Source organism: Seriola dumerili, unplaced genomic scaffold (assembly GCF_002260705.1).
Source record: "Seriola dumerili isolate Sdu_G_001 unplaced genomic scaffold, Sdu_1.0 BDQW01000091.1, whole genome shotgun sequence".
Classification (NCBI taxonomy): domain Eukaryota; kingdom Metazoa; phylum Chordata; class Actinopteri; order Carangiformes; family Carangidae; genus Seriola; species Seriola dumerili.
The window spans coordinates 1,534,215-1,543,721 of NW_019174346.1; the positions used below are offsets into that span (position 1 = coordinate 1,534,215).

Genomic DNA, 9,507 nt, shown 5'->3' on the forward strand with positions numbered 1-9,507 from the left:
ACTTTGTTTAAATTTTGGTGATCCTCTGACTTTTCATCTAGTGCCATCATCATGTCCGTATTATAATTTGTCTAATACTTGAATGAACAGTTTTTTTCAGTGATAATAATGAACTCATCTCCTCCTACATTCACTTACACTAACCATCTCTTCGCTGCACAGGACAGAAGCAAAGTATAGAGGCTACAAAAACATCACAATATGAGGACATGAGGCGAGGAAGCAACATTGGCTGATTATTAAATATCCCCATTTATTCATCTAATGAGACGCATGAGCCCCTTGCTATGGTGCGTGATCCAACATGAAAACACATGTGGAGATATGAGGGGAGATAAATCTGTGGGCTAAAACAACAGTGAAAGTGCTCGTGTGCAATCGGTGAGTGAATGCACTAGAGGGAGTGAGAAGTGCATATGCTGGGGGCATGTGTCTGTCCACACGTCTGTGAGATCAGAGACGGGAGGAACCGAGGGAGGAGAGACGGAGAAAGACCGTGAGAGAGAGAGAGAGAGAGAGAGAGAGAGAGAGAGAGAGGAATAAGTTGAGACATAAGCAGGCTCAAGGAACCAGAGGAAGACATTCATGATCTAGGAAGAAGGTTGGGAACTGATGATCATTTAAGACAAACCATGTGAGGTGAGTCAACACACCTTGAATATTAGAATTTTTTTTTACATTTTCATGTGGAGAAATAAGACTGAGCGATAAGAGAGCACACGCTTCATTACAGTTTAAACTTCCCCGTCACAAAGATGAAGATTCCTGCAGGAAGTTCAGACCCAGACATGTATAATAATGTATGTGTTTCCTAGTGATTCATTTATGTTTCATTTTCTCTGGTTACACATTCACAGGCTGTAACTAAGCATGTAGATGGGTGGTGCAGCCTTGACCGAGCAGCAGCATGTTGCTCTGTCACAAGCCAAGCCATTGTTAGGACGTTATTGTATCTTTGAGCTGTGACTGTTCTGCAGGTCAGTCTCTTATCAGGAGGTTTTAGCCCTGGTCGGGGTGCCAGGGTTGAATGTGGGAAATGGTCAGTGATGTTGGAGGGTCACTGTGTCACTCAGTTGAAAGCACTCTGATAGTGTCAGGGAAGCAGAGCAGCATGCCGCGCTGCCCGCAGGCCTTTGTTTGCCTGTGTGCTTTGAGAGTACAGTTGTATGTGTATTAAAATAATAATAATTGTGTATTACCACATTCCAATACAATTTTGTCTTTCCTTTTTTATTTGTGGCTGAAAAAAGTGCAGGAAGCTCCGTGCACGAGGACGATGGCACACAAACCCTAAAACTGATGTCACAAAGACTTTATCATCCTTCTCTCCAGGCTTCACTTTTCACATGTTGTCCTGTGATTGATCTATACTGTTTACCCATCGTCTGTGGTTCTGGGCCGGATGTTTTTCCACACTGTTATCTCACACTGTTGACTCATCTCACCAGCTAAACTTAATTTGGCCCTTGATGCGGGGGATTTTCAGGGTCATGTTCTCTGACCGTTGTCGGCTGATGCACTTGTACAATATTGACGGCAGCTAAACAGACACATGGTGCCATACTATTAGATTAGATGATGTATTATGTGGAACGGATGCACATCCGATGACACTGATCTATAACTTCCAATTGGTAATTAACACACCCATCTTTAAAGTGGCTCGTTAGACCTGTGGAAATGAGCAAGATAAGCCTTTTGATGTGAAACATGTTATCATGCACAGTCATGCAGTAGCTGTGCTGCTGCTGTGTATGTACAGCAGACACAATTACAATATAGCAGCCTTTCACATCACATGGATCATATGACAGGCTGTTTTAATCGACGCTTTCATGAACATCACTCAAAAAAATGAGAATATGAATCTTCCGACACCTTTCTCTTCATGAAGAAAATGAGAGCTGATTTTTTCCCCCCACTTCTTTTAAAGTGTCTGGAAAACAAGTAAATGAATTATGCAATGAAGTGTAAAATGATCTCAGGCTCTCATCATGGTGCTGTAGTGTTGTGTTTCACCTGTTACCTCAGTCTTGTGGTGCACATCAGTGACAGGGCAAAATGAAAGTGGAGACTTTGGATCATTTGCTTTCATTTGAATTTTGTATGAAATAATTTCTGAGTCTTTATGGCCGCTGATGCCCGACTGTTGTAGCACCAAATGAGGGCAGCAGGCTGACTGGGGACACAGCTCGATCTAAACAAAGTCACCATGGAAACAAGAGGTGGTTATCCCTGAGGGAGAATCTATTGACATAATTAAAAACATTAAAACCTCGAAAACCTCTGAATGGCCAGGTGAAGCTGAAACAATGGTTAGTTTGATCAGTTAACTAATAGCTTTAGGAAACACAAGCTCATAATCTTAAGTCAGATGACGAGCTATTATCAACTATTATACACATTGATTAAATTATTATACAAATGTATTAATATTATTAATTACTGCCTGCCTTTTTTGCGTTTTGTGTGAAGCAACATGACAGTCAGTTACACAAATCACAGACACAAATCTCACAGTCAGTTACTCTTCACAGAAGCAGGGATGTCGGCCTGACACATATAAGATGTCTCTCTGCTTGTCCTGATCTGACCTTTCACCTTTAACTTTATTTGACTTGCACTAATGCCTTTCAGCATTGACTTGTGTGTATTGAACTCTGAAAGTAACTTTTATGGATGCATTAACATTTTATTAGTCCAATGATGTTTGCGTAGGAAATTATCTGTGAAGTATTCCTGCTGTGCTGCGACAATAAAAACAAAGCTGTGGCTCTTTTTAAATTCTACTTCATTACAGAAAGGATTATGTATATTAGATTATTTATAACTGTATTTCCACCGTTGTTATCATTGTCACTGTAAACAGTTTGTGTTATTATATTTGTCGTCACAGCATGGATGATATTATATTGGGAAAAACCCTGAACAGAGTCACAGTGATTGTCAGAAAACAAAAGACAGGTGGTTCCTGTAGGAACCTGCTCATCTCTGCTTCCTTGTGCTCTTCCTGCTTTTCTGCGTGTCGTAAATATTTGAACATTGCTTGTGTGTCACTGTGTTTTTATGTTTGCAAAGAGAGGTTAGCTACAGTCTGATCGGAGCCAGATGGGCATGCAGTAGCTGTATAAGAGATTACAAAAACAAATTCTTCACCAGGAGAATAAACAGTGTCACATCTTCCCTATGATAATATTTGTCTCAGCTTAGTGTCACACTGTAAATCCCCCTCTTCCACAAACAGGTCAGAGGGGTCAGAGTTCAAGGTCAAGCGTGTATGGATTTAGTATCATGTTACGATTTGACTTAAATTTGATATTTTATTCAGATTTTACAGTTTGAAGGTGTTAACACATAAATTCCATAATTAGTTTCTACAACAAAATCAATTAAACGAAATAATTGGCACTTGCTTTCATGTGATTTAAAGCCATAGGTTGTTATGCTCAGGATATATAATAACAACAGATGATATTTGCATTTGCCGATTGATCTATCAGTGTCAGTATCAGTCTGCTGCTGTAAAGCTCATCTCTGCTTCAGAACCTTAATTAGAGAATTTACCATCTGTTTTTTATGGGAGTACATGAGGTGGTTTCCCGTAATAAAGACGCAGATAGCAAATTAAAAGCAACACTAACAAACATACAGCATATATACACTGTCAAACTTCAGTCTCACACAGTTACAGCGGGACATGTTTCTACAGTGGCCGCACACGTTGAGGCTGATAAAACACCACAAACACGTCAGAGCTGCGTCTGGTATTATGAGCCTAATTCAAATTTTCGAAATGAATTTAAAGAGTGATGAAGCTGAAAGTGTGCAGGTGATGCAGGTGCAACTCATGGAACATGAATCATACATTTTAGATTGACATCATTGAATTATATCAGCACTTACTGTGAATTGGTTTATCTTGTTTATTATTACATTTCCGTTCATCAATGTGGAGGCAGGACAGCTGGGGCTGTGAAAGAAAAAAGTTTGTTGATCCAGGTTGATCATATTGAAATTATTGATATATATTTAATGACATCAATCAAATCAAATCAAGTTCCAATGATGAGTGAAACTATATTTTCTGTCTTGTTTCTAAAAGGAGCCAAATGTCGTTTTTAAAGGAGGTACGTGGTTGTTTTAGACTCGTGAGTTTTGTTGAATCATCCTGAACTTGAGAAGCTCGGCTTCGTTGACTTTCCTCCTCAGACTGCGACCGAATGTTTTATGACTGTTTTGAAGATCTTGTCTTGTATTAGTGTGACAGTGATGCACAACCAAGTGCAGCCCACGCTTTTACCGAAATGGTTTCTGTCTGCAGTGAATCTTCTCGTCTCCACGGGGACTAGCTCTCCAGCTTCAACATATGTTTATACAAAGACACCCTGTCCTGACCTCGCTCTGTGTTGTAGATCATCCAGGTCCATTACTAGTTCCACAGACATGTAGCTCTGACCAGTTATTAGCAAAAATCCTTCAAGAAAGTCGATTTATGTGATGTACAACCTGAATGATGTCAATAGTGAAAATAAATGAACTACTAGCCACATGAAAAACAGGAATATTCTCCTTTACCTTGAGATGGATTATAATGGACAACAGTGTAGAGGGATTATACATTTATACTACATGGGAATGACGACAGCTGCTGTGGTGGAAGAACATCACTGTTGGATTGAGGAAGAAGAGGAAGGAGGATTGTTATATTTAACTTGTGGGCGTAAACTTTATGGAGCTGAGATCAGGTCAGATGGTGTGTTCATACGAGAGTGGAACATGATGTGTGCTGTGTGATTGGAGTATAAATACTACACTATACTCTCGAGTTGATCTCTTTTATTGTGTCTCTCATCTTACCGCTACAAGTTTAACTGTGTGTATTCACCTGTGTCTGTGACTGAGGAGTTATTTCTTGTTATGTACCGTAGGCTATTGTTTACTGGACTGTAAATTTTAGATGACACAACATAGGGAGACAATAACTTCAGAATCAGGATTTGTATATAGTATACTGTATATATATATATATGTATATATATTTATATATTTCCTTGTAACAAAAAATGTCCTCAAGCCTAACACACAGTTCCTCTGTAAGTCATATTCTCTGTGACCATCTCAGGTAATTCGACCTTTAACAGGCAGCTGCATTTAAACTGTTTCATTAAATGGCAGAAGGATAAACATGTTGTACTTTTAAGTGTGGTTTATATCCTGAAATGTGAATTTTTTTAAATAATGTCAGTAGTTCTTCTTCTTCCCCAGGGGCGGAGCAGAGGCCGATGGCAGTGACACAATAAGAAAAGAGATGGCTGGGAAATGCTTTCCACTCAGTCATGTATTTGTGAACCTGATTGCCTTCACACGCAGGAGCTGTGCAAGGATTTGTCTGATGGGAAAGTGAACTGACTGCAGCTGAGGAAGTTTGGAGACAAGTGGATGAACCGGTGTCGACAGTTTCCACTGAGATACAAACAGCAGCACTGCTTCAGTGAACCCAGCGCCTGAAGAGGAGGCCGACATGATCTCCACAGCTCTCCGCTGGCTGGTCCTGGTGTCTTTTATCATTCTGACCATTGGTGGGAACGTGCTGGTGTGTCTGGCTGTGGGGCTCAGCCGTCGACTGTGGCGCATCGCTAATTGCTTTGTGGTGTCGCTGGCAGTGACAGATCTCCTGCTCGGTCTGCTGGTGCTGCCCTTGTCTGCCACCGTGGAGCTGCGCAGCGGGAAATGGCCCCTCGGAGGAGCCCTGTGTAACATCTACATCTCGCTGGATGTCATGCTGTGTACATCCTCCATCCTGACCCTGCTGGCAATCAGCGTGGACCGATACCTGGCCATTTCAGCTCCCCTCAGCTACTCCCGGAGAGTTACCCCTCTGAGGGTGACACTGGCCATGATCACCATCTGGGCCTTGTCACTGGCTCTGTCCTTTGTACCCATCCACCTGGGCTGGAACACAGACGACTACAGCGTGCAGCACTTGGACTGGGGCATGGAGGATGAGGACAAAGAGGGACGCTACTGTCAGTTTGAATGGAATAACAACTATGTTCTTATTTATGCCTTTGGCTCATTCTACCTGCCTCTGCTGCTCATGTGTGGGATGTATCTTTGCATATTCAGAGTGGCACGAGAACAGGTCAGTGTTTATTATCATTTTGCATTTTATTTTAGTGGAAACAAACATTTGCAGGACATTAAAAATAGTCAAATTAGGAAGGCATAGTTACTTGTGAAGTATCGCTATTTTAAATCCTTTATCATCAGATCAGCGAGTGAGCTCATCTCGTTTTCTGTATCCTCTGGTTCTCAAACCTCTTCAGGTGCGGCGTATTCGTGCTGCCACGCCATCATTTGCACGAATAGCATCAACCGCAGCCATAGCCCGAGAGCACAAAGCCACGGTGACCCTGGCGGCCGTACTGGGGGCCTTCGTCGTCTGCTGGTTCCCGTACTTCACCTTCCTTACCTGCATGGGAATAAGGGAAAAGACGAACCCTCCTAACACACTTCACTCTGTGGTTCTGTGGCTGGGCTACTTTAATTCAGCTCTGAACCCCATCCTGTATCCAGCCTTCAACAGGGATTTCCGCAGGGCCTACGGAGAGCTGCTTCACTGTACGGGATCCTCTCGCAGAAAACTGCTGTTTACTCGTGTGTCTGTTCATAAAAGATGGACCTTCACTAACGGACAAAGGGCTTCGCAGCACTCAGAGAAGCAAATAGAGACTGTGAAGAAAGAAACTGAGGGAAAGAGCCTCAGTCTGCTCGAGAGAAATGGCGTCCCTGACGAGCCCAGGTGAAACGCTGTGGATGTGCTGGACTGCAGACTCGCAGCAAAGCGTTGCTCCACCACTCACACATTAGCTAACCATTCACAGTATCAGTTAGACGTTGAGTGTATAGTGCCAAAGATTACACATTTATGTGAAACTCCAGGCACATCAGGAACATTCAATACATTTTGTCAGTGTGTTGGTCCATGTGCTTAAAAACAATAGGTGCCCATTATATTTCTGATTGTTTTATACCACGGATGAAACTCACAGTTCTGAAGTGTCTGTTTATTACAAAGTGTAGAAAAGCAGACAACAATGAAAACCAAAGCAAAGAGAGCAGAGCAGAGCAGTGAATGGATGACTCAGTAAGTTTCCCAGCATGCTGCAGGGAGACGCCGGTGGTTAAAAGTTTGCAAATTGTTTATTTTCTCTCCCTCAGCTCCTCCAGTGAAAGTGAATCAGTGTCCAGCAATTTGAACTGATGTGTGCAATATTTCTATGTTTGACTCGACCCGAACGAGACGGCCGGAGCGGTTTCCTGGACGTCTCAACAGATTAACTACAACTAGAGAAAACATCTGTTTTAAAAAGTGGGTGTTTATTATTCACACACTCAACATTCAACATGGTGCAACCCTCCATGTGAAGCTGCTCCTGACGAGGTTCAGTATGTAAGACTTTATTATAACGTGCACGCTCTGCATCATATCAAGTGAATAAAGCCAAATCTCTGTCCATGACACCCTCACGACAACGTCATCATGTTGACGTGTTACCAGGATCATTGTCACGTATTCACATCAGCAGCTTCAAACTTCAACCTGCTGACACACAGTAAGGAGAAAAGACGAGAGTATGAATGTCTAGCAGTTCACTGGTAACACAAACATGATACCTGTGCACACACAGATACATACACACGAGACATATGCATTAAAATAAAATGTAGATAAACCAATTTAAAAAGGGTTAAATATAATTTAAAGCTACAGGAGTGAAAACGTGATCGGAGAGGTGAGAAAGATGTCAGGAACCTCAGCAGGTAAAATTAATGCTTTCAATTCATTTTGCAAATGAGTTTATAAATTCAGTCATTTCATGAAGCAGAATAATTAAATCTTTTATTTATTTAATAAGTGTATTTATTATAGTTTTTTGTCACATACTTGTACTTTTTAGTCATTAAATCTTTTGTATCCAGTTATAATTCAATAAAATATAATTAATCAATAAATGATTTGATACAGACATTTTATATGATAGTTAATTTTTTATTTAATTTCTGTTGACATTCAGCATCAATCAAATATTTCCATGAAATATATTTCAGATTTCAAACTGAAAAGAAGCATGAACGGGTGAGGAATGATATTTTCTCTATAACAAATTATTCATTTGTGAAAATAAAATCAGGCCAACAGGGTGTTACATGGTTAATCCATTTTCCCCAGTGTGCTGTAAGTTCTAATTTATGAAGCTGTTATCGTTTCCATTTTATAAATGTCCATCGTAATTTCCATCCACGCATTTAAAGTTGGGCTCTCCTGTGACTTCTCCATTACCTGCCAATCAGCAGTTTATTCATTAAATAATAAATTCATCTCTTTTCAACCAGTCTTCATGTATTTATCTCAAATATATAGTCTTCATTTCTGGGGGCATTTCACATTTACATTATCCCGCTCCAAAGGTCTCTGATGACAGGCATGGTCAGAAAATATGGTGGTGGTTTGCATTTTGATTTCCACAGTGTCTCCATCAGACAGGAAGGTTATTATCATAATGTAATAAAATACCTTATCAGCTTTTTCCAACCAAACTCCCTCCACTTCTGTGAGCTGGTACACCTCCACTGACGCCTCTGTATTGTTGTCCATCTTTCCTCAGATATAATCATCCCCCCGTCCCAGTTTGATTTAATGTATGAAGTTGGATGTGTTTTCAGATTTCACTTTGTATATGATGAAATTATTCTCCTACCAGTATCTGCGCGGTTACAAGACCCACTCTTAAAATAGCACTGAAGCAATGTCAGTGACAGGACCGGGCGAGCTGAGTGTGGTTCTAATTAAAGTTTCATGTGAACCTCGGTGCTGTTGATGGTCGATGAAGTAGGTTGAGTTGATGGCTTGTCTCAATAGAGGAGAGGATGCTGCTGAGGAGGAGACGTCATTATCACTGATACAGAGTCTGAACCTGGAGGCGATGGAGCCAGCAGCAGCACAGTGACATACTTCATCAGTAGATAACACGAGATGCAGCTGAGTCCTCTGAAAGGTGGAGGATGAATCTGTAATGCTGCTCCTGGCCACGTTCAGGTGGTGCACCTGCAGCCACGTGGAGGTGAAACACCCGCCTCTATAAAACTGATGGAGTCCAGCATCAGTCCTAACTGTTACTGTTCTTCACATCTTTTCTGTGTGTTTGCACGTGTAACGGTGATTTACAGAAGAGTGTTTTTCCAAAATAAAATGAGAGTTCACAATGTCATTGATTGGTTGCCAAAAAATAAAAATAAAAATAGTTTATTCTCTTTAAAGTTAGAAAGTTATCTACATGAATATTGTGTATCAAAATGTCAATTCTAATAATGCATATCATATATTATTACATATGTATAACTAATGCAAAAAGGGGGTTACTAAGTTTGTATAGATAATATGAACATCTGTGTCTCCATTCATTCAAACCTCATCAGTCCGAGTCTGTACATCTGTGAGTGTTT

The 9,507-nt window shown here is 40.9% G+C and overlaps 1 protein-coding gene across 2 annotated transcripts; it reads left to right on the forward strand.

Moving 5' to 3' along the window:
- The first annotated feature begins 426 nt into the window (after positions 1–426).
- LOC111222322 (histamine H2 receptor-like) lies at positions 427–9,267 on the forward strand. 2 transcript variants are annotated; one of them, XM_022746022.1, is made up of 3 exons: positions 427–639; positions 5,249–6,142; positions 6,327–9,267. In XM_022746022.1, the coding sequence occupies exons 2-3, from the start codon at positions 5,522–5,524 to the stop codon at positions 6,804–6,806; spliced, it is 1,101 nt and encodes a 366-aa protein (XP_022601743.1). In that variant the 5' UTR covers positions 427–639; positions 5,249–5,521; the 3' UTR covers positions 6,807–9,267. The 2 variants fall into 2 exon arrangements, with proteins under 2 accessions (XP_022601743.1, XP_022601741.1); XM_022746020.1 differs by having other exon boundaries at positions 5,266–6,142.
- Positions 9,268–9,507: the final 240 nt, after the last annotated feature.